The following is a 25,365-nucleotide window of genomic DNA, read 5'->3' on the forward strand; positions in this document are numbered from 1 at the left end:
ATTAAGTAAAAGAACGTTACAGTCCATTTATAACTAAAATACTCTACTTTAGATTATTTTAAACTTTGTCTAATTTTATGCTATCATGTATGTATTGGATAACATAAAACAAAAAAATGAATTTACTTTTGTTATTTATAATCATTAAAAAAATTACATTTCCATCTTCAAGACAGTATTCTAGGGTTGTGTTTTACTTTTTTTAGGGTAATGTGACAGGGCCCAGCAGTTCCTAAAAGTGCTGAGAACGACGTGGTAGATAAACCTGAAACTTGATGGTTGTGAGGTCCTTAAAAAACAATACTGTGTTTTTAATGGAATTACACAGAGTGAGAAACTACAGCGGTTTGGCTTTCCCTGCATGTGTTCCTCACTTTGAAGTTAGAAAAGAAGCTCAGTCTGATTGAGCTAGGTGGGGGGTAAAGAACTCACCAGGTTTTACTCATGAAAGCAAACGCTTACAAGTAGAATTAAAAGCCAATGTATGCTAAACTGTTAGTGTTAACTGACGCCAGCCCTAATCCGTACTCAAAAAGTGGAGCTTGAACATTCAAAGCCAATGACACTTGTCTCCTTGCCAGGAGCAGGTCCCAAATACCAGGCAGCAGAGCTAGAAACCATCAGTGCATCTCGCTCAGAATTCAGCGGTCGGCATCTGTCACATGCATCTCAGAAAGAGGTAGAGTTTTAAGATGGAAGGTTCTTCACAAAACTCCATGGCCCAGACCATGCGGTCAGAGCAGAAAACAGTGTTTCGTGGAACCTTGTATTTCTCACGATATTAATAAAAGTAAAATAAAAATTGTAAGAAATGAAAAAGATTTCCATGGCCAAATGTTTGAGAAATTCAGAGTTATTCAAGGTTAAACATGTTTCTCTCCTGAAGGACTTCTCGGAGCCTTCAGTATTTAAGGTACATGGGAGGTCCCCTAATTATTGGCCCTGAGAGCTTTTTTTGAAGACATAGCTATTAGGCTATGGCTGGATACTCGTGTTCCATGGGACACAGTATAGGAAATACTGAGATAAAATATTATTATCCCTGATTTATAGGTGAGGGAGTTGGGAATCCATGGAGATTATATCCTAGAAAGCGAACTCAGGTTCCAGCCTCCTAATACCAACTCTTCCCAGGGGACGGTCAGAAATCTGAGGAGCGATAAACCGTAATTGGTGTTCTCAGCAACATACATACCCTGGGATGGTCTCCTAAAATGAATGCTTCCAAAAGTTCGGTACAGACATTCTTCTTTCCTGACCGTGAGGATACACAGACCCTCCCAAATCATGATTACCTGATACAAAGGCATGCAGATGCTATCAATCCACTCCAATTGCAACCGAGGGAGTTCATCTTTCCGGTTCCGATCAAAAATAGCCTAGAATTGGGGAGGAGAACCCTGCGTTATTACACTGGAGTATTTTACAGGTGCTTTGTCAAACACTTTGCCACAATCATCCAATTTTTACCAAGTGAACACTTCACAAATCACAATCAATCTTTACCCGTACTTTGTTTTCCTTTATTTGTGATGAGAAATAAAATATTTTCACCTCTTTTTACGAGATTTGTAAGTGAATTTATTTGAACTTTACAGCATGCAATTCCTTGGGGCCAAAATCTGTCTTCAGATATAGGTAACTGCCACTAAATCAAGTCATCAGGTCACTGAGAATTGGGTACAAGTCAAGGGGAAGGGGATATGTTTTACTGCCACAAAAATAATTCAGGCTTTTGTTTTTATAGTGAAAGAGGGTGGGATAGCTTGGAAAAGATCCTAAAAAGCAATTTCATTTTAAATAGAAACTATTTGTGTTAATTTTTCAGGGTGGGGTGTTGGTTTGACAATTCTGTGTGGTTTTCAATCAAGTTCTGTCATTAATAAATCCATAAATTTTCATTTAGCATTGGGTGGATGATAGTGGGAGGTATCCATTCTCTCCTCATTCCTAGCCTTTAAACTTTATGATATTATAAAGTTTAGAAAATTTGGGTATATTTTGGAGAAAATGAAGTGACATATTTCTGTTGGGCAGACATAGAAAGGGAAACAATCAATTGGAATTGGAGGGTTTAAATGGATTCCTTGAACAAACACTGCCAGTTCCACTCCAGTGAGAATGTCCCTCTCTTTGTTCTTAAGGAGTAAGGCCAGAGTCTAACAAGCGACCTTGCCCTATTGTCTCACAGTAGGTTTGGTCTTTCCTCTAGGTAAAATGTGGCATCCAAATCATTTTGGCAATCACATACGTCATGAGGGCAGATCCAGGCTGTCCCTTTGGTCCAGAGATGCTGAAAAATCTTACATCCTGCAGACTCGTGAACGAGGGTGGGAGTGAGTGGGGCCGAAATCACTAGCTTACAAGGTTACGAGGAAGGATGCTGCTGAGGGAAATACCTCCAAGTTAGAGAGAAGGTCACTGACTCCCACAGGCTCTGCTCTTCCTTGTCTTGCAATATGAAATGTTAAATATCAGGAAAGAGGACTAGAATTTAGAGGAGTGTTAAATGTGTTGGAGAAAGGGATGGTTCATGTGACTGCATGAGTCTTGGTCCAAAAGATTCCTTTAAAAATATTATTCTGATTTATCTTCTCTATATCTCTCTTTGCTATCTGAAATTTTCTTATTTTTTAATTTCTCTGTTTCTGGTATATTATATAGACTTAATTCTTTATTTTAATTCAGTAGTTTTTAGCATATTCACATTTAGTTGTGCAACCATTACCACAGTTAATTTTGGAAGATTTTTATCACCCCAAGAAGAAATCACATACAAATTAGCAGTTGCTCTTCATTCTCCCCCAAACCCTCAGCCTAATCTACTTTCTGTCTCTACAGATTTGCCTATTTTGCACATTTCATATAAATGGAATCATATGATATGTGGTCTTTTGTGACTGGCTTCTTTCACTTAGCATAATATTTTCAAGGTTTACCCCTGTAGCACGCATCAGCACTTGATTCATTTTTTTTTTTAAAGATTGGCACATGAGCTAACATCTGTTGACAATCTTCTTTATTCTTTTCCTTCTTCTTCTCCCCAAAGCCCCCCAGTACATAGTTGTATATTCTAGTTGTAGGTCGCTCTGGTTGTGCTATGTGGGATGCTGCCTCAGCACGGCTTGATGAGTGGTGCTGGTCCACACCCAGGATCCGAACTGGCCAAACCCTGGGCCACTGAAGCAGAGTGTGCGAACTTAACCACTGGGCAACAGGGCTGGCCCCTTCATTCATTTTTATGGTCAAATGATATTCCATTGTGTAGATATACCATATTTTATTTATCTATTCATCAGTTGATGGACATTTGGGTTGCTTCCACTTTTTGGCTATTATGAATAATGCTACTATGAACATTCATGTACAAGTTTTTGTGTGGATGCATGTTTTCATTTCTCTTGGGGATATATCTAGAGGAAGAATTGCTGGGCCATATAGTAACTCTAATGTTCAACGTTTTTGAGGAATTGCCAGACTGTTTTCCAAAGCAGCTGCATCATTTTACATTCCCACCAGCAATGCATGAAGTTCCAATTTCACCACATCCTTGCCAACTCTTGCAATTGTCTGTCTTTTTGGTTATAGCCATCTTAGTGGTTGTGAAGTAGTATCTCACTGTGGTTTTGATTTGTATTTCTCCAATGACTAATGATTTTGAGCATCTTTTCGTGTGCTTATTGGCCATTTATATATATTCTATGGAGAAATGTTTATTCAGATCCTTTTCCCATTTTTAAAATTAGGTTATTTGTCTTTCCATTGTTGAGTTGTAATAGTTCTTTATATATTCTAGATATTAGGCCCATATCAGAAATATGATTTACAAATAATCTCTCCCAATATGTAAGGTTGTCTTTTCTCTTTCTTGATAGTGTCTTTTGACACACACAGTTTTTAATTTTGATGAAGTCCAATTTACCTATCTTATCTTTTGTCTACTATGCTTTTGGTATATACCAAAACACCATTGCCGAATCCAGTCCAAAAGATTTATACCTTCTTTTCTTCCAAGAGTTTTATAGTTTTAGCTCCAACATTTAGGTCTATGATCCATTTTGAGTTAATCTTGGGGTATGGTGAGAGATAGGGGTCCAACTTCATTTGCTGGTTGTCCCTGCACCATTTGGTGAAAGACTATTTTCCCCCATTGCGTGGTCTTGTCATGCTTGTGGAAAATCACTTGACCATAACTGTAAGGGTTCATTACTGAACTAGTCACTTTTCAGTAAGTGTTTGATGAATGGAAGTGTGAGCCAGCAAAGTGTCCTGCACTTTCCCTTTACAGCATTTTGTATCTTGTAATTGATTATTAGTGATTGTTTATTTAATGTCTATGTCTCCTACCAGTTGACAAGCTTCTTGAGGGCAGGGAAGATGGTACCTTGCTCATGGCTGGATGCACAGTGCCCAGCTTCATGCTTGATACCCAGAGCTGTTCAAGCATGTTCCATTTACTGACTCACTGCTTCCAGTATGAACCCTTTGGCTGTGGTCTAGATTAGCCTTTGTCTTCACGAAGTGACTCTGATGACCCCTAGGACCATGACACCTGAAAAGGGCTCCTGGACAATTTTGTTACTAAATATCAAGGAATAATGGGCACAGCAGGTGTCAGCTCTGGGTGCATGCATTTCAGACACCTTAGGAAAAGGGCTAATGAGGAATACCCCTGCCACAGCAGCCAGGCCTCTCCTGAAGAGATGGTCATCAGCTGTCTTAAGTAGCCTTTTGGGAGGACAGAGTAGCATCTAGAGATATATTTCCATCACAAAATTAATTTCATGTATGTCTTCAGAAAACACCTTACCTGAGCCTGCAGACAAAGGCTCCTTAGTGCTGTGCTACCACATCTGCCAGCTCGCCAGTGCTGGCAATTGACTCACATTTTTTTCATTTAATTAAATGACCTGTGGTATCACTGCCTTGTAAACCCTTCTGAGGATGCTTCTGAAACAGTGTTGTTATTTTTTAAAAAATTCTTTAGGAGTGCTTATTTTATTTTATCTTATTTTTATTTTATTTTTTGGTGAGGAAGATTGTCCCTGAGCTAACATCTGTTGCCAATCTTCTTCTTTTTGCTCAAGGAAGATTGTTGCTGAGCCAACGTCTGTGCCAATCCTCCTCCACCTTGTATGTGGGATGTCGCCATAGCATGGCTTGATGAGTGTTATGGAGGTCCATGCCTGGATCCGAACCTGCAAACCCTGGGCTGCCAAAGTGGAGTGCACAAACTTAACCACTATGCCACCGGGTCAGCCTGTGAAACAATTTTTTAAAGAAGGGAAAAGCTTTTATTTGAAAATAGATATATGGGTGAGATAAATTTGGGTTGTACTAGGTTTTCCACATTAACTATGTATGCCAATCTAGTATCCTTATTTTTATAACCAAATTCGGTGAAACCACTGAAAAAGAATAAAGGGATGTTTTGAAAACAGTATAATAGATGTTGCTTTGGAAACTAAAATAACTGGCGAGTGTTTCAACCTATGTAGTCTTCTGACCTTTTAAGGTTTAAGTTTTTGTAAGCAACAAATTAAGAATAGTCAAAATTAGTAAGACTAAGACTAATAGGTGAAACCATTTAAGCTATGAGCTAGTTCGGCTGCTTCTCCTTGCTTTTAAATGTCAGCAAAGAAAAATGTCTTAAAACTAGAAGAACTTATAAAGACACCCTCAAATGTTCAAAACTCAGTTGTTTTGAATCTTCATAAACACACATTCCTGACAATTGACACATTCCTTGAGCTTTATTGAATTTACTGTGCTGTGCTAGGCTTTAAAATTTTGTGCACTATTCTCAGAGAGCGGGTTTTTAGCTAAGCATTCATTAAGAATAAAGAGGCTGCCCCCTCCTTGAGGATGGTGACTGAGGCATTTATGTCTTCTGTATCCTGATGAGTAAAAATAGCATCATCCTGAGCCTACAGTAAGCATTATCAAATAATAATTGAATGGATGAATCCAATATAAAAAACATTTCAATCAGCACAACCTAGTTCCCTAGGTGAAACTTTTCATTTTGCAAACAAAGAAAAGAAACAGAGACTTGAAATGATTTGCTTTTGAGACTTTGGAAAGTTTGGAATTGGAAAATAAAATCCAGAATATCCATTATTTACTGCAGCTATCTGTTCTAGCTCCTCAAGGCTGGACAGCTTGCCTTTTTTCTCTGTATTTCTATTCCAAAGCAGCCATTGACCACATATGAAATGCCAGTCCTGGGCTTTGAGTTATTCAAATGCCACTCTGCACATCTTCCTTTGTGCCTACTTATCCCCCCGTGGGTGCTTGGGAAATGCTCATTAAGTAGCTCACCACTCTTAATCAGAAACCTGGGAAAAAGAATGTTTAGTATCTAAGTTTAACTAAAGTTTTAAACTTTTGGGGGTGCTCCCTTAAATCTATGCTTAGTCTTTCCCACTTTCAAGTTGTAATTTGTGGTTATTTTTGAAAATGTCATTTAAAAGGGTAAATACATCACAATAAAAGAATGAACTTACTGAAGGAGTGAGTTTGAGTTCTGATCTCTCTCGATCTCCTTGTTCAAAGAACTCACTGGTTACAAGTTCAGCCACCTGAAACATAAATATCTTAACTTATGGTTAAGTGTAACTCATCATGAGACTCAGAAGTTATTTCTGGCTTACGTGAATGGTGATTATCTTCAACACAGACAATCATTTAAAAAGCTTATGAGAAAGTACATTAACCTTTTGTGTTTGAAGGTATTACAGAATTTAATCAATGAAACTTCCTTTTATTCAGGGGAACTTGTGCAACATCTTTTTATATGCATGCCAATAGATGATCTCCAATAGCACAGCTGGCGTATTCGGGATGGGGCACTAGATTGCCACCTTCAAGTAGGAAATGTTGTTAGACAGAAAAATGAAGCATACAATAACCTAATAATAATTTACATTCTTATAATATATTATTATAACATTTGTTATAATAATTCAGCCAACTTTTGGTTGTTTCTATGTAGATTCTTTACTTTATTGCATACTTTCATCTTAGCTTGGTTTCACCTTGCCATCACAAAAACTCCTTAACAGCCTCGCCCTGTCAATATTTGTGTGTACTCTGCAAGAGATAACCCCAGGGCACACCCTCTGCTTCCTACTGGAGCAGTCAACCAAGGAACAGAACTAATGCTAGATTCACTGTTTATACCGGACTCTTACAGTATGTCATGATACAGTTTGAAGAACAAGATTTGGTCTTCAGGCTGACTGAATCTATGTACAAAAAGTGTTAAGTATGGTAGGTTCTAGTTGGTACAAGCACAATGGAAGGGCTGTTTACCCCAAACCATAGATATTTTTTCCAAAGAACCTGTATTTTCCCACTTTTCATCCATCAGCACAGTGATCAGAAGCTACTGATCATAGTCAAGCTACAGATATGTTTTCTTCTCCAAGGCCTGTACTTCTAAGGATAGCTTTATGGGAAGCAAATTGATGTAAGTGTTGAGCAGGTATTTTCAACAATGCTGTGGTGATAATCTAGGAAATCTCTGAGACAAACTAGCTGGATTTACAAAATATTGGAAGAGAAGAAAATAATCCCAGATAACTTGAGGGCAAGAAGATCTGGATCCCCAGACTAATTTTTCTCTACTCCAGGTTCCTATAAAGATGAGGTTCTTATGTCTGGCAAAGACTAGAATGGTTTACCTTTGGTCAAGTGCATAGAATCAAGATGATTTACCTAAGTGTATTGCTCAAGAGATTTTGTCAACCATAAATGGGAACCACTGATAAAACTTAAAAACAACATCAAACACACACATACACACAAATCTGAGAGCAGCAAGTATGCAGTCATTTATAAAGAAATGAATATCTAGTCCGTTGACTTTTAAAAAATTCAACAGCATAACCCTAGTTGGAACTGACTTAATTTTTCTAGGACTTGATTCACTTCTCTCCTCTCCAGCCTCTGCCACTAACTTTTCTCTTTAGGACTCTAGGCCTCTCTCATCTCTCTCTGGCCTTCCTTTAAAGAACAGATGGTCCCTAAAGGGCCTGGCCTCATTTATTCAATTCCCAGAACTCTCCCTCAGATTGCTCTGAGGTGGGTCTTTTGCAATAAAGAATGCAGATGTGCACATCAGGTCACCCCAAGGTGGGAGCCCTGCATAGGTCTGTAGCCCCTGGAAAGCAAAGAAATTAAAACAGAATCCTGTCCTTGATCTTCTAAAGTGGCCCTGGGTACCTCCCCTGAGCTTCTTTCACAGCTCAGCTTGTACCACTATGTCGTTTGTACTTAAAAACCCAGTCAGGAACATGAAGGGCTCATGACTGAATTTTTTATTAAACAAAGAAATTGAGATGCTAATCAGGACTTGGAGGATCACTGGGGAAACCCACATGCTCAGAGTCATGTTTGTGAGGAAGGAAACATCGACTAGACATCAGTAAAAAAAAAAAAAAAAAACCTTTGAGAGAATTAAAAAAATCAAAATCCAGGAAACTAGAAATACGTTTGTATTTTTAAAAGAAGGCCTACTGTTTTTGTCCAACTGTTCTCTAAAATCATAGAAGTGAGTATGTTTTTGAAAATATGTAACCTATTCAATTTAGAGACAAACACAAATGAGATCTGCAGTTTAGAGTTGTGACAAGGTTTCTGGTGGAAACATTTGGGAAAAAACATGGTTTTGCGTTTTAGTTCCCTGAACTCTTGAGTTTCTGCACTATCAGCAGAAGTTCAAATCCTAAAAATAAAATAATATTTATATCTGTAAGCAAGAAGACCACCTACAAGTGGCCATTGGGTCCCTTAGGTCCAAAATATCAATTTAGAAACTTATTCTCCTTCCAAGTAGTTGGTCCTGTCATTTTCCCGCCCCCGCCCCCAAGTGGCCTGCTGCTCCTTTAGGTCTCGACACACATTTCACTGGGGCCCATCACACCTCATCCCACTCCCTTTCTAATCTTTGCTATTCTTCTCCCCGCCCCAAGCTTTCTCCCATTCTCCATCCCTCCACCCACTTCCATCCCTATCATAGGGGCCACCCCAGGACTACAATTTTTCCCATGCCTGGAAGAGCCACTGACCTCTTCTCTGCATTTTTTTCCTCAGACTTTACTGCAAGGAAGGTCTTCCCACATGGGGGAAGTGAAGGGAGGGCAGAGATGTAGAAATAATCTACTTGGTCACACAAATTCTTCACAATTGCCCTGCTTTATGTAATTTCAAACATGCCACACCAAAAGGAAAACCAAAGCTCAATTAGAAAGAGCTGTTCATTGGAGGAGAGCTCTGCAGGAAAACCACACCATCTGCACCAGAGCGTGATGCGAGCAAGACATAAATTTTTATTTGTGTTAAGCAACTGAAATTTGAGAATATATTTGTTACTGCAGCAAAACCTAGCTTAGCCTTGACTACCACAAAAATTGGTATGGAAGTGAGGTTCTGCTATTAAGAAGGAAGGAAAGAAGGAAGGAGAAAGGAAAGAGAAGAAAGGAAAAGACCCTAAAATATGTGGCATCAGCTTGGGGGCCAGGTATAAAATAGTGAGGAAATGGTTGTTAGAGGCTATAAGGTTGATGATCCATGTTACACAGTGGCAAAATATTTTGTATAATTCCCATGGAAATAAAGCAAATAATGTATCTAATGAATTTATAGCTTTAGGGGAACACTGGAAAACAAAACCTTAATAGCATGTGATGGTTGCTATTGACTGTGTTTTGCTGGGTATTATAAGAAGAGAGTTCAGAAAAGGATTGGCAGAAAGTTACAAATTCAGGGTCTTGTAGGGATGGAAGATGAAGTTGCTTCTTAATCCCAGATTATAAAAACAAAAATTGAGTTATGTTTTGAATGACAAAGTTTGATCAAGACTCAGGCTTATAAGAATAATCAAATCAAAGATATGGCCGGTACACCAATAGTTAAAAACTCTGAATGAATTAGATAGTACACAGGATAGCTTTTCAGTTGGACAAAATGGCCCACAGAAATAATTTAACTACATGCTTCTCTCACTGGCCCCTATTAAGCCCAAAGTACTAGGAATTTAGTCATGAGAGAAAAAGAAAGATGTATATATGCTATATTCCCTTGTTCTTGAATATAAGGAAGCAAAGAAATACAGCAGATCTAAGAAGTTTGTATAGAATAGAACGGTGGTCATGGTTATTGGCAAATGGAAACGACTGGAATCAAAGACATATGAAGCTGACTAAATGTTTAAGAGAATTTTGGTGCCAAGAAAGCCACAAGCCTATGACTACTTAAAGCTTAAAACAAGCCTTGGGCCCTCAACCTTCTTTAGGTGGGAAGCAGGCTGAGAAAGCTACTTGGCCTTCAGATATAGCCAAGGAGGATAATGGAAAAGGAGTAATTTCCCAGGGTAGATCTAAAGGGCACAGAAAATAATGAATTGGGGAGCACTCCCAGAGAATCAGGGTCCACCACATACTAGAGGGCCCTCACAGAAAATGCCCAGTGGGACTCTGGAATTGCTGTGGATCCCTGACTGCCAAATGTTGCGATCTCTTTCCTTTCTAAATAGGAGTGTTATAATGAGTATTTTGTGGTTTGGGTGTGTGTTATATGCTGTATTTTGGGGTGTGTAGGTCTTTAATTTGCATCCAGACCAATGTAAAGACTAGTACATATCACCCAGAGACCCTTGACTTTGAGCTTGGTACCATGACTGATGGACATTTGGGCCATCTCCCCTGGGAGAAGATAGCATATTTTGCCCAAAGGAAGGAGAGTGAATCACATTTTGGGTGATTAGAAGGGCAAACTATCATAGTTATGTTCTCACCAACTATGTCTGGCTTTCTGCTTTCCAGTCACATGGAAAGGTTGTACTTCCTGGTTGGGTGAGGTCTTGTGACAAGTTCTGGCCACTGAATTGGGGGTAGGGGATTTAATTGCCAGTGCACGACCCACCAGGGCCTCTGCCGGAATGATCCAGATAGTGGCTGCTCCTTCAGCCCCAGTCCAGGATGAGGACAAAGAGGTGCCAGCCAACCCTGGATGCACATGTTCATGGGCACCTTGTTGGTTTCAGCCACTGAGACTTTGAGTTTGGTGATAATGTAGCCTATTCTGACAACACACTTGCATCATTTAAAAATGCTGATTGATGCATCCTGTGTAAGAAAGTGTAAAACGCTGTTAAGAACGAAGGCTTTGGAGTCCAATCTGCTAGGATTTGAATATCTAGCTCCACCACATACTAGCTGTGTGACCTCAGGCTATTTATCCTTTCTAAGCCTCATTTTTCCCATTTGTGAAATGGATAATCACTGTATTAGTTTCCTAGGGCTGCCATAAATTACCAGAAACTTGGTGGCTTGAAACAGGGATTTAATCTCTCATAGTTCTGGAGGTCAGGAGTTCAACATCAGTTAATTGGACAGAAATCAAGGTGCTGGCAGGGCTCTGCTCCCTCTGGAGGCTCTAGGGGAGTATCTGTTCTTTAACTCTTCCAGTATCTGGTGGCTGCCAGCATTCCTTTGCTTGTGGCCACATCACTCCAGTCTCTGCCTTGTCTTCTCATTGTCTTCTCCTCTTCCGAATGTGTAATCCCCTGTGCCTTTCTCTTATAAGGACACTTGTGATTGAATTTAGGGCCCATCTGGATAATACAGGATAATGATGACGATAATAATGGTCCCTATCTTAATCACACCTGCAAAAATTCTATTATTTTCTAAGATGACATTTACAGGTTCTAGGAATTAGGACCAATATCTTTGGGTTGCCATTATTCAGTCTATTAGAGTAACTAGACCTACCTTGAAAGGAGTTTTGAGGATTAAATGATATAATACATATAAAGCAATCATTTAGTATTAGTTATTTAATCACCAAATACTAGTTATTTATTGTTATATGAATGTATCTTATTTTCTCTAAAATGTCATCTTAAGACACTAAGTTACTATTTTAGACCCCACAGCCCATCCAGTGGGTGCCTTATAAAACTCAGAGAGCTAGTAAACAAATACTGTGAAAAAAAAGTAACCAAGGATCTTAAATTGGGTAGTTAGTGGATTAAAAACTATTCTTGCCCTAGAACTAACATTTTTTGGCAGTGAAACTCAGTAGGTGGTAAAGGCATGATTTCGGGGTACAAATTAAATTAGATACTGCACAACTTGGCCAAAGAGCCCTCTGATCTCTAAATAGACTTTAAAAAAAGAAAAAGAAAATTTCCTTTTTACTTCCTTGTTTTTGGGGGGTGTTTTTTAGATGTAAAAAGCTGGACCTTGTGCTAAAAACATGATTACCTATTCAAAAACACCATATTTGAAACTCTTGCCTTAAGAAATGGTCAAAGCGTTATTTGGATTTAGTGTGTTAAAAAAATCTTACAGAGTCAGAAATATTATTACTCGGTGGCAGCACAATACAGCAAGGCTGTGCAATAAACCACGGCGTGCCTAAGCCTCCTGCTATTTTTTACACCATCTTAATACTGATGCAAATTGACTAGGGTTTCAGTGCCTGGTAGACAGGGCTCTGGGAATATTGTCCCCCGCTCCGTCCCTCCTCTGCTGAGCCCTGCCATTAATCACCACTTGCCTGTCTCGAGATCTCCCACGGTTTGGTCACGGCTCCAAGGTCACAGGCTGTCATTAACATTGATCTGAAAAACAGAACCAAACAAAACAGCCTGAATAATCTTTTGTTGCATTCCTAAACAAACCCGTCCTAGATACATAAATAAATAAAACAGCACCGAGGGGCTCACATCTTCTTTTCCTCAACAAGGGAAGCACTGTTTATAGTCCCCATGCTTAGCATCTCCATCGCTGGCCACACTGCTTAGGAAGACAAAGCTCACACACATGCTCAGGTGGCCCTTTTGTCTGCAGCAGATCTAGGAAGCAAACCACCACATTCTCTATACCTGAGCTTAGCAAGCTCTGCTTCAAATAACGGACAATGCTTTTTATTTTTACCTATCAGCAAGAGAATCAGTATATAATACCACATACATAGCTGATGAAACTATTTACCAACTTATCACTGACTGATGGGAACGAAAGAAAACCCGTACCAAAGAGGTGAGCACACGCCGCTTGGAGAGCTCCTTCATTTTCATCTGCTCTCTGGAGCTAAGATTTACGGGTGGAGCCACACTGTTTCACTCCAGTTTACTACCTGGCTACAACCACGTTTTACAAGCATTATGAAGAAGAAATATAGTCTGCTACAGCTTTCATTAATTTGAGCACAGAAGAAAGCACAGGAAAGATTTGAATCAGATTTTTGAGGGGCAGATTTCTATTGGGTTTAACTAGAATTCACCCTGAACTGTGGATATAAAAACTTGAGCAACAATTAAAATTGTACATAGCTCTGGTGCTTATAATTTGGTGTGGTGGGAAGGTGAAAATACGGTACACTCTTCGTCTAAAATCTGCTTTCTTTATACTAAACCCAGCAGTACGTGATGAAAAGTGATGAAGGATCTGAGCTGGAAACCACGTCTTGGCTGGCTCCTTTTGGAAGAAGGGGTGTTTTGTTAAAGGTCAGAGGGCTGTCCTGATGTCAGGTGTTAACATTTCATACTCCGCCGGATTCAAATGCCTTGGAAACATGTCTGCTTCCCAGATGGCAGAGCACGCCTAGATGGTAGTAGGGTTTGTATAAATTCCCCAGGAAACCCCTCCCGGGAACAAGGCAGAGTGGCAGATAACAATAGGTCATTCAGAGCACAGGCAGCACAGCGTCAGCAGCCCTCTCCGAGTCAGGCGGCATCTAATCCCAAGTGGCCCCTGCTAAGCATGTCCAAGAGAGACACTCAGCCTGTTCTTCATTTCTGCTCTTCTGTCTGCCTCTGTACTAAGTGCTTTACCAACTTACTACTAACTAACTGAATCCTCTGAGCCCTCGGAGGTAGTGTTACTTTTCCTGTTTCACAGAGAGCTAAATGGAGACATGAGAGATAAAGTAACTTCCTCCAGGCGAGTAAGGATTCAGGATTCTGTGGTCAGAGCAAAGCTACCAGACTCACTCCTGCTACACTCTGAGGTTTCTCATTTTAGGTTTTGCTGGTACCAGAGGGGGACAGGATTGTAGGTAACGCACGGGACTTTGTAGTCTCTCTCCTGGACAGTAAGTGATCTCTGAGATGTTGTCTACTTGGACCATAACTTGGATCATTACTTAGGTTCCTGCTCTGCTTCTAATTCTGCTTGATAATTCGAAGTTTACTTCTCAAATTCATATTGCCAGGAATTAGTCAATCAACAAGCTTATTGAGTATCTGCTAGGTGCTCAGATGATAATTCTAATAGGGACCATTTACTGAGCAGGCACTATAGGGTGATTTACATAGTCTCTGTGTGAAGTAGGGATACTGTTATTATCTCCATTTTACAGAGCAAATAGTGCCTTGCATTCCTTGATCAGAGAAGCTAGGTGGCTTGCCAGAGGTTATTACACAGCTAGGAAGGATTGAAGCTAGGATTGGAGTGCATAAAGTCTCACAGAGAGTCTCTACTTTCAAGAATACTCTACAGTGGAGCAGAAAGTCCACACAGAGAAGGAAGACAGAAAAAGGCTGGGAGGGAGGATGATGGAGCACCTGAAACCTTTATCCAATTGGCACCGGGGAGTCGATAAAGGTTGGAGGCTCAGAAGGGACCTGGCTAGACCTTCAAGGAGAGAACCTTAGGTGGTGGGTGTGAAAATGGTTTGAAGAAGGAGAGAACGGAAACAGCGAAACCAGTGGTAAAGCATAATTGATAAGGGCCTAGAACAAAGAAGGGCAGGGAGAGTGGAAAGGCGAGGGCACGGGTGGGAGATTTCAAAGGAAGAACTGAAAGAGGAGAAGCAGCAGTTTTATCTTATTTTTTAGATCAAGCCTCTGCAGGTAGTGAAAGGTCTTTTCTAGAGTAAGAAAGCAGGGAGAGAGTTTGTGCCTACTGTTTTAGTCTTGAGGTCCGCATAATTGTAGCCCAATTTACAGTTAAATGGTGTCAATCTGTTAGAGCAACTGAAGGATGGAATAGTCAGGATTGAGGAGGGCCGCCTCTGTCGGCGCGCAGTGGGGCGGGTAAAGAACGAGGTGTGCCTGGAGTAGCTGATACCGCCCATCAGTTTACCATACGTTTCCTCTAAATGCCACAATCATTGCATAATAATCTTGCGGTAATCATTACTTTCTTGACTTGTTCTCTAGTTTTAAAACAATTAGCAATGTAAAAAGAATAAAATTTAATTTTAAAGATATATTCAAATTCAGTAAAAGATTTCACGTACGGACTGAATTTTGCACTTACCGAATAAAAATATTACACTCCGCCGTCTGTGCTCTGTTTCACTGTTTTAAATTTTAAACACAAATAAAAACCCCAAATGGTCACATAAAACAGCAGAATTGAAGTAACTCATGTTTGTTTTTCCATCCTTCCCATCACTGTCCTGTCATTGTTTATTCTGAATATACAGGTTTAAAAGCAGGAATGTGAAGCTCCGCAGGGCTGGAGACATGAAGTACACCGGAGCGAGTGCAGAAGGTTCTGACCCAATAGGGACTTATCTCGAAAGTGTGTATCGAGTCCACCTGTGTCAGGGGCGGACTGTATAACTGGGCGGGCGTTCTTGGAATTAACTTACACGTACGAGAGGCATACAATTAAAGGGTAAGTAATAATATGCTAATTGAAGCTTTCACATCAATTATTTTCATATGCAACAGTAACCACAGGAATTGTTTAGAACTTATACCAATAAAAGATTTTTCTTGAGGAGGAGTATCTCACCATTGACATTGTTTGGATTGCAGGCACATGGGGATGACAAAAAGCAGACCGACTTTGAGTTGGTTTTATTACTATTTTAAAATTCTCTAAGACAGTGAAGACAGTGCTCTCCCAGAGCATCCCCCACCCCACGTGCTCGTGGTCAGAGTCTAACCATGAAATGGGGATGGGGGCGAGGGCAGAGCTGGGGGAGTGGACAGCCCTGGGAGCACCTCTCTTTTACATACTCTGCTTCCAAATAAGGGTTTTCTTACATATGGGGTTCCTTGCCCAACAAGTTTGAAAACTTCTGAAGGAAAAAGCCCAGGTGGAGAAGTGGAATGAGCACTGGCATTTTAGGAGTTGTGCTCAGAGGAGAGACCAGGCCCAAGAAACACGGGGGGAGTCATTTGAGAAGAGATGAGAGTTGAAATCATGGGGATGCTAAGGAACAAAAGAAGAAAACCAAAAATAGGTCCTTGGGAAATTATTACCATTAGGGGGTGGTGGGCAGGAGGAAGCACTGGAGAAGGACAAAGAGGAGAAGGAAGAGTCAGAGGAAAGTAGAAAACCCAGAAGAACACAGCTTTAGAGAATCTAAGGCAGGAGGCAGTTTTAAGAAAGGAAAGGCCAATGTAAGTAGGGGCTGTGAAGGGATGGAGGAAGCTGAAGAGAACAAAAGCCATAGGATGTGATCCTTGGGAGGTGACAGGTGACTTTCAAAAGAAGCAGAAATCACATTTCACAGACTAAATTCCTCAGTGGAGAAAAGGCTAAATACTTTGTGGTAAATCCGTTCTTTGGAGTACCATGCAACAAGAAAAGATGATGAGGTATGGATGTGGAAAGAATTCCAAGGCATATAGTTGTGTGAACAAGCAAGTCTGATTGATATGTAAATATATAATTTATGTTTAAAACAAACAAACACATCCACACTAAACAGTATTTTTCCTAAGGATATAAATGCTTTGGAAAATGGTCTGGAAAGGTACGAGAAATTGGTAACTGTATAGCTGTGAGACAGTACGAGAATCGAGAGTGAGGCTCAAAGGAGATTTGGGGGTTTATCTGTAATGTTTTCATTTGTTACAGAAAAACATACTCATGTAATTACTTGTGGAATTAAAAATACTTAAAAAGAAAGAAATTGCCTTGCCGGAAGTTAGGAGTAGGAGTGAAGTGTGGAATTGAAGGGAGTAGAGAACTATGATAGGACCTTGAGAAAAAGGCAGATTTTAGAGATAACTTTTCTCACCGAGGAGATAGAAACATATCTCTAAGCCCAGCAAGGTCATGATGGAAAACACCAGATTTTGAAATGCAAGCCAAAGGCGTATAATTGATATGGCAAGGTCAGGGGTGGGGCGTGGGGAGTGGAATTAGGACATAAGTGAAGGTGCTAGTTTTGAAGAGAGGAAGGGTCCCCTCTCCCTCTGGAAAGGAGGAATAAAAAGGTCTGTAATGACAACACAGAGAAATATTACTGCAGAGAGGGGAGAAGTGGAGGGCCCTCTGGTGAGAGGGTCTCAGCAAAGTGTAAAGAGAGGTCAGCTGCAGAGGGAAGGGGCAGGCAGAGCTCTGTGTGCTGAAGATGGTGGCTGAGGGCTCACAGCACATACGGCGGGGGTCTGTGCTAGGGATCCCGCTGGGATGATCCCAGGGTTGCTGGGTGTGGAGCAGACACAGTGAGCTCATAATCCTGGCCTCACAGCCTTCCTAGGAAGACTCAACACATTGGAACAGGGATAAAACAGCAGAAGATCTGGGATGGGTGAGGTGGGGACAGTGGAAGGAGAGAATATGAAAGAAAAAGGAATCGTGCTTAACTGGCTGGAGTGGATGCAATTGGGTGGTTAAAATGTGCCACATGAAAATGATGGTTTGCTGCTATCTTTTTTTTTTTCTTTTTTGAGAAAGATTAGCCCTGAGCTAACTACTGCCAATCCGCCTCTTTTTGCTGAGGAAGCCTGGCCCTGAGCTAACATCCATACCCATCTTCCTCTACTTTATACGTGGGACCCCTACCACAGCATGGCTTTTTGCCAAGCGGTGCCATTTCCACACCCGGGATCCAAACCAGCGAACCCCGGGCTGCTGAGAAACAGAATGTGTGAACTTAACTGTTGTACCACCGGGCCAGCCCTGCTGTCTTTTCTAAACAACTGGGAAGAAGTCCTGTGAAAAGTCAAGAACAGACTCCTCATTTCCACCACCAAAATCATTTCGACTGGTTATCTACTTACCATACGTATTGTCTCTAAAGAAAAACAAAAGTTGACTCTGTACTCTCCTTTGTTCTGTGTAACTCTGTTTTCTGAGGTTCAAAAATCCCCTCTCCTGACAACCTACACCTCTGCTTCCTAGGGAAAAAGAGGAGTCATGGCTTGCCGAAAATGAACCCAGGTGAACATCATTTTCTAATTTTGAATGCAAATTTATGGAGAGAAGGAAAAAGTATAATTTAACATAATATGACATATTCTCTATTTTTTCTCTAATTATTTAATGAATCTTTGAACGTTTTTAATTTAAGCCAAGATTTGTTACTTTAAATATAACTTGTGTGCTCTTAGCACTGTCAGAAAAGTGTGGCTAAATCTTTAAATAATGAAGAAACACTATAAACAAGAGCTTTTTCTTACCGAAATATATCACGATGGTTTTTGATGCTCCAATCATATTCTCCTTTACTGACAAGTTCAAAGAATTCAGTTCTCCTCCTGCACAAAATCAAATGAAGAAAGAAAAAAAAATCTGGAATGAAATTTCTCAGTCTGCTGGGTGACATAAACACATTTATGGGAAAATATAAGACCACCTGAACCAAGTAACTTAATATTTGAAATCATGAGGCTAAAGCACTATCAAAACAAATCATTTTTTAAAAAATGTTGAAGCTTCGAGAAAAAGCCACAATCATTTCTGAATGCATTTATAACAGAGGCGATTATCGAGCCATAAAACAGAGAACAATGTGATCCTGCATTCAGGATTACTTGCTGTGAAGCCCTTGTGACACTTACTGAAAGTCAGAGAAGGGAGGCAAGGACAAATAAAAAGCAGGAACAATCCTGGAATGTTCTTTTATCATTCAACATAGAACTGAGCTGTATGATGATCCAAGATAAGATAAACTCCGTGGTAGTAAATTCAGGACAAATACTTTTTTCTAGTTTAGAAAATAACTATTTCAGCATTGCAGCGCTTAAATACACAGGCTATGGAGTCAGAAATAACTGTGTTTAAACAATAGCTCAGTCACCTACTTGCTGTGCAACTTGGGGAAGTTACCTAAACCCTTTGAGCCTCAATTTCCTAATGTCTAACATGGGATTACATTTGCTAACTCACAGAATTATTGTGAGGATTAAATGGGAGGACATGCAAAACATTTAGCACAGTATCTGAACATTTTACGTGCTGGATACACACACATACGGATACACATTTGGAGATGTATAGGCATGGAAAAGACAAGAAGGAAATATTCTAAAGCTGTGAAAATAAGGGTGATTTATTCCTATTTTCAAAACTTTTCTTTAATCTAGTTATATGACTTTTAATTTTTATAGTCAAAAAGGTAAATAAAAGAGGACGTCGCCATTTTGATTCTTTAAGAACCATTTCCCAAGATTTCACCTTCTTGGCGCTTCCTAATGAGAGACTATTGAAAGGATCTTGACATAGTTTCCCAAAATGCGTCCCACAAAATCCTGGTTTGAGGAGGTACTCCACATAAAGGGATTCCCTGGCCAAGTGGGTTTGAGAAATGCTGCCTGTAATACATCTCTTTTGGAGATTCACCACCCACACTAGCTTTTGAAGGCTCTGAGAAATACTGAGCTAGAAAAGCCTGTTTTACCTTACTTAAACACAGAATTCCACAGTACTGATGTTTTAAGGAATACAATTTGGAAAATACTACCACGTTATTTATGGTGGAAATCAGAGTAGGATCTTAGGCATGTAGTGCTGACCCATTGCAGTTGGGGGACAAAGGACATGATGCTGAGTGCAATTGGCTCCCCCGTATCTGGTCTGGGGTGCCCATCACCACCTGATGGACTTCTTGTCGCCTGGTTAGACTGACTACTCAACTTACATGAAACAGAGCAGGTCGGGAAGACAAATATGTGGCTCACTTCCTTATTTGAGACACAAAGCCAGGTCCTGGATCTATCTCTTCAAGTTGATACAGGTCAAGGTCACACTACAGTATGGGACAATCTCCACAATGACCTTGTAGCAATCGGGAGAAATGGAATTGCACGGTTACACAGAAGGGCCCAGCCAATGCCCCTCCTCTTTGGGTGTGCATGTCTTTTCTTTGTATAACTTTGCCATCTTCTTCATTTGCCCACTCCCTTCTTTGTGACCATGGTCATACTTTTTTCACATCACCACCACCGACTGTGAACTGAAATAGCAAGGGAGGTGGTGGAATGGAAAGAAGTCAGGTCTAGACTCACATTGACCTGGGCTTAATACTGACGGTCACTTAACAGCTATGTGGTCCCGGGCAAGCGATTCCACATTGCTGAGTCTCAGTTTCCGATTCTGTGGTGAGATTTTGAGATGAGATGTGTTGAGTGCTTGGCACTTATAGATACTCAATACCTAGTAGCTGTGGTTAATATGTAAATAATACTAATAGTGTTACAGCCAACAATAATACACAATGGATTATTTGCACTCCATGAGATTGAAGAATTCATCTAGTTTCCTCTTCTCATTGATTGGAAGTTAATCTTCCTTTGAATTATTGTGGAGCAGAAAGATGGTTCAACAAATATTTATTGAACACCTACTCTGTGCCAACTCCTTACTAGGCTTTATGGACACAAGACATGGGTGCAATCTTTAAACATCTTTGAATTTAGCAGAAGCAGTCAACAAGTAAATAGGTGATTCCCCTTCAAATGTGATCCTAATGATAATACTAATGATCCTAGGGCTAGAGTGAGGGAGGAAGGCACTTACCTTGGGCACAAAATTTAAGTGGGTGCCAAAAACTCAGTAATCAAGATAAACACTATTTTAATGCAATATTTAAAAAATCAACATAAATAAAAAAATCATGATGAACAAAATGTCAAAATTTTAAATAAAGACAGGATCTGACACTGCGCTCGCATGACTCACCTCACTTGCCTCCCCCTAATCCCAGCCCTGAGGAGGCTAAATTTACGTGGTCCTTACTATGTCCCAAGCAGACTGCCTGGGTTCTGTCCCTTACTGCCCGTATGACCAACCTTGGGTCGGTTACCTTACCTTGCTGGGCTTCAGTTTTCTTATCAGTAATGAGTAATAGTAATGGGATATATCTTGTAGAGTTTGTGGGAGGATTAGATAAAATGATTTATATAAGACACTTAAAAGAATGCTTGACACACAGGAGGTGCTCAGGAAGGATCACCTATTAAGCTGTTATTAAGCTGAGAAGGGTTGAGTTAACTGGCTCAAGCTTTCACAGGTGGTGAGTGGCAGAGCCGGGATACAAGTGCAACCTGTTGGAACAACAGCTGCCCCAAGCAGCTAAAATATGCCCAGGGCGTCCTGGGAGCACAGAGGAAGGCATTTAGCTTAGCTTGGAGGGTCATGGAAGATCATGGAAGGCTTTCTGAAAGAGCTTGTCAGTCAGCATTCCTGTCATGATATACACCTGGGTGTCATTTCAATTCTATAGATTATTCTAAGAAATCACTAGAATGCAGGCTCCGTGAGGACAAGGGCCTGGCTGATTTTTCTTCACTCCTGGATCCCCAGTGCCCACAACAGTGCCTGACATGTAGTAGGAGCTCAATAAGCATTTGTTGAGTTGATGAATGAATGAAAATGATTATCTCAGAACCCTACTCATTTTTAAAAATAACTCTCCAGCCACTGGTTTCACCTAGATTCTAATTGTTCTTGGGTCTTCACAGTTGCCGTTTGGAGAGACTGAGATAAGAAAACAACATAAACTCTATCCAAGAAAAGCCCTGTCAGATTCTTGAAGAGTAGATTCTAACTTGAACCAAGTGGACAACATAGCAAGTTGTGGGAAATTTAAAACACCATTCCTATCCAATGTCACAGCTGCCCTCCATAACTATTGTTATATCTGCTGCGAGAATGTTCAATATAGGAGACATAACCTCTCCGATGGAAAGTGGAGGCATATTACCTAGATGGCTAACTCAATGCAGAAAAGAAATTAAGAAGAAAAATGCAAATCTATGACAGGACAATCGAACAGCACCAGATGAGTAAATTCCCCAACAATGGACATTTTAATAGCTAGAGTTGCTGGTGTGAAAGTTTCAAATCAATGGAACCCAAAACGGTCATAGGCTTCACATCACATGTAATGAAGCTGGATTCCACTGCATCAGGACAACAGGGCATATCCACTATCCCCAGGAGAGGACGGATAGAGGAGGGACGGGAGGAGTCTCTTCATAGGGCACAGGAAAGCCTGGCATATTAATTTTATTTTTCCTTCACTGACAAAAGTCTGGCTATTTCTTGATAGATTCTATTTATTCTGGCATCCCAAGGTTTGACCATGGCCTCAGAAGGTAACAGGAGACTTACTGAACACCCGTTTTGTCACGGTAAACATGAGAAAAGTCTAGTCACTGGTGGAACCCTGTATATTATACATCTGGCAATATACTTGGTCACATAAATAACCAAATAGATGCTTTAAAGTTTAAACCAAAGTGCATTTAAAAATTTTTTAAAGTTTCTGAAAATTAATCGTCTTGAAGATCAGGAGATGGCGCTAATCATTTTCATAAAGCTGCAAAAAGGATTTTTGAAGTGACGATATGCAAGGATCACATAACGAATTTATTATGCATATTTAATATATTTAAAAATTACACAATGGACATAAAGAATCTATCTATCTATCTATCTATCTATCCACCACCCAGCCTAGAAATAAAGCTGTATGGGGCCCCTGTGCATCTCTGTACTGTCGTTTTTGCCTCCCTCCCTCCCACTACGAGATGGCCATTTTCTAAATTTCTATAAATCATCTTCACACATATCCTTATAATTTTACTAGATAAATAATGCAGAGTATTGCCCTGCAGATTTTAAAGCTTTATAAATGGTATCATATTTTAAAATTTTATAAATGGTATCATTATAGTATGTGTACTCTTTGGCAATTTGCTTTTCTTGCTCAGTGTGCCATTCATCCACGTTGTTACGTATAGTTATAGGCCATTCCTTTTCACTGCTGTGTGCTGTTCCATGGATTATTATACCACTGTTTATTTACCTATTTCCTGATGATGAAAATTTAGATGATTTCCATTTTGTTTTTGCTATTACAAACAATGCTGCTAGGGACATCCTTGTACACATCTCCTTGTGAATTTGTGTGTGAGTATTTTCTCTGCCTGTTGATCTCGCTGTCTCTGTCTATCTTTCTCTCTGTATACACCACATATACTTAGGTATATGTAAAATCGCTGGGTCATAGAGTGATTTCTTTTCCAAGTTTAATTTGAGTTTTTGTTACAATTATAGACTGTTAGAGATATATGGTACCTTTGAGAAACATCTGCTGTAATTCCCCCATTTTATGGGTGAGGAACTCAAGGTGAAGGAAGGTGAAGCAATTTGCCCAGGGTCCCAGGGCAGTTACGGGCAGATCTGAGTAGATTCCAGGTCCCCAGCCTCCCAGTTCTGGCCTCTGAGATCATCTTTGTAAACTTGTGTCGCGTGAACCTCGGGGGCCAGATGGCCTTGCATGTTGTGAGGATATGGACAGCAGTAGCCCAAAGTCCTCATGAGATGTAATGGCACTGCAGGCTGCTGTTCCAAGGAATTGCCAAGTACCGAGTACCAAGGAAGACACCAGTCAGAGGTCTTGCCATCGTCAACAAGAGGATGCTCCAAAGACAGGTGGTGTATTTCTGACCTCCTCCTTAGTGATAGTCATTACAAAGCAACAATGTGAAATTCACGGTGCTTTTGAGAAATGAATTTGCCCACACAGCTGCTCCTTTTAGCATCTATATGTGTATGTGTATATAGATTATAGAGTCAACAGCATGAGCATATGCGAAACTGTTAGAAATAGGAGCACTTTTAAAAACACAGGACTGCTACAATGAACATTTGAAAATCTAGAAAATTATATCATACTCCCTGGATCTGGACTCCTCTGTCATGAGGAACTATATCATTAACTTCCCAAGCAGATCATTGGGAACCTTGGTTTTCAAGGACAATGGCAAATACCTCTGCTAGTGAAAAGCAACTTACTGGAAAATCTCATTTATAATCAGATATGTTTTTATTAGGCTTTTATCCTGGTCTCTTGAAATATGTTCCACTTAGAAAAATAGCAGTCTTTAAAAAAGCATTCATTTGAATAGAACTGCTAAAATTACCCTCAAAAATAATTCTAAAGATTGGTTACCAGTCACCCATCACTACACTGAAAATCTTTCTGGTTTGTAATTTATCTGCAAGTCATCTTTTATTTGTAAAGTGAGAAATTACCACTCCTGTGTATATTTTAATCAGAAATAGTTTTTTTGTAAATTTATCTATCTATGTATATATGTACACATATTCTTTATCTATCTATTTATGTAACTGTTCTGAATCTACCCAAAGTCCGTGAATGTTAGGAAGCTTTTACTGCCAAGGTAGCAAATCATCATTGTGACTCTCCTGCAATTTCAACTCCAGAATTATCTGGCGGGGCGATGGGAGTGCATATAAGGGGATAGGTGGGGGGTGCAGAGGAGGAGGATATTGGTTCTTTCAGTGTTCTTGCAGCTCATTCAACAGGCAAATAAGACATGTGCAGTTGATTGCTAACTGCAGATTCTAGAGACATTTCTGGACTTTGGGTGTAAAAGCACCAGAGAAGAATACAAAGGCAATATGCAGATGTTAACTCCAGTAATTATGACTAAAAGAAAAGAAAGTCATATATTTAAGGGCCAGCCCAGTGGCATAGTGGGTAAGTTCTCTCACTCGGCTTTGGTGACCCAGGGTTCGCAGGTTTGGATCCCTGGTGCAGACCTAGCATCACTTGTCAGGCCACACTGTGGCAGCGCCCCACATAAAATAGTGGAAGACGGGCACAGATGTTAGCTCAGTGACAATCTTCCTCAAGCAAAAAGAGGAAGAGAGGAAGATTGGCAACAGATGTTAGCTCAGGGACAATCTTCCTCAAGCAAAAAGAGGAAGAGAGGAAGATTGGCAACAGATGTTAGCTCAGGGACAATCTTCCTCACAAAAAAAAATATTTTTAAAAGTCATATATTTAATTTTGGAAGTGAACTGTCTCCCTGCTTTGGACTAGCACGGAAAACACAAAAGCCACCTAAAAGCCTGAAAGAAATGACCTGTTTGATGCTGCGCTGTTTTCAGCAACACGAACAAAATTGGCAAAATGCAGGAAATGGAAAGACTAGAAAGACCCTGAATGTTGAAAATGGCAGGAGATTAGACAACACAAGGCCCTGGCTGTCAGTTCAGTCAAACCATAATCGCTAGGCCAAGAAGTGTGTTAAGGTGTTGCTAGATGGCGCCTGCCCTCGTTGCCCATGCATTGACTTTGGCTGTAGCACTCCTCATGCTGTGGTATTACTGTTTTTCTCTCTTCCCC

At 40.2% G+C, this 25,365-nt stretch overlaps 1 protein-coding gene across 1 annotated transcript in view; it reads right to left on the reverse strand.

Annotated features, from left to right (window-relative positions):
* PDE11A (phosphodiesterase 11A) overlaps nucleotides 1-25,365 on the reverse strand; it is a 383,893-nt gene that overhangs the window by 34,294 nt on the left and 324,234 nt on the right. Inside the window, exons 16-19 of the mRNA XM_014834082.3 lie at nucleotides 18,383-18,460; nucleotides 12,568-12,631; nucleotides 6,507-6,581; nucleotides 1,296-1,379 (exon numbers count right to left, since the gene is read on the reverse strand). Coding sequence (XP_014689568.3) covers nucleotides 1,296-1,379; nucleotides 6,507-6,581; nucleotides 12,568-12,631; nucleotides 18,383-18,460 — 301 coding nt within the window. The remainder of the gene's footprint in view (nucleotides 1-1,295; nucleotides 1,380-6,506; nucleotides 6,582-12,567; nucleotides 12,632-18,382; nucleotides 18,461-25,365) is intronic.

The sequence above is a fragment of the Equus asinus genome, chromosome 4 (assembly GCF_041296235.1).
Source record: "Equus asinus isolate D_3611 breed Donkey chromosome 4, EquAss-T2T_v2, whole genome shotgun sequence".
Classification (NCBI taxonomy): Eukaryota; Metazoa; Chordata; class Mammalia; order Perissodactyla; family Equidae; genus Equus; species Equus asinus.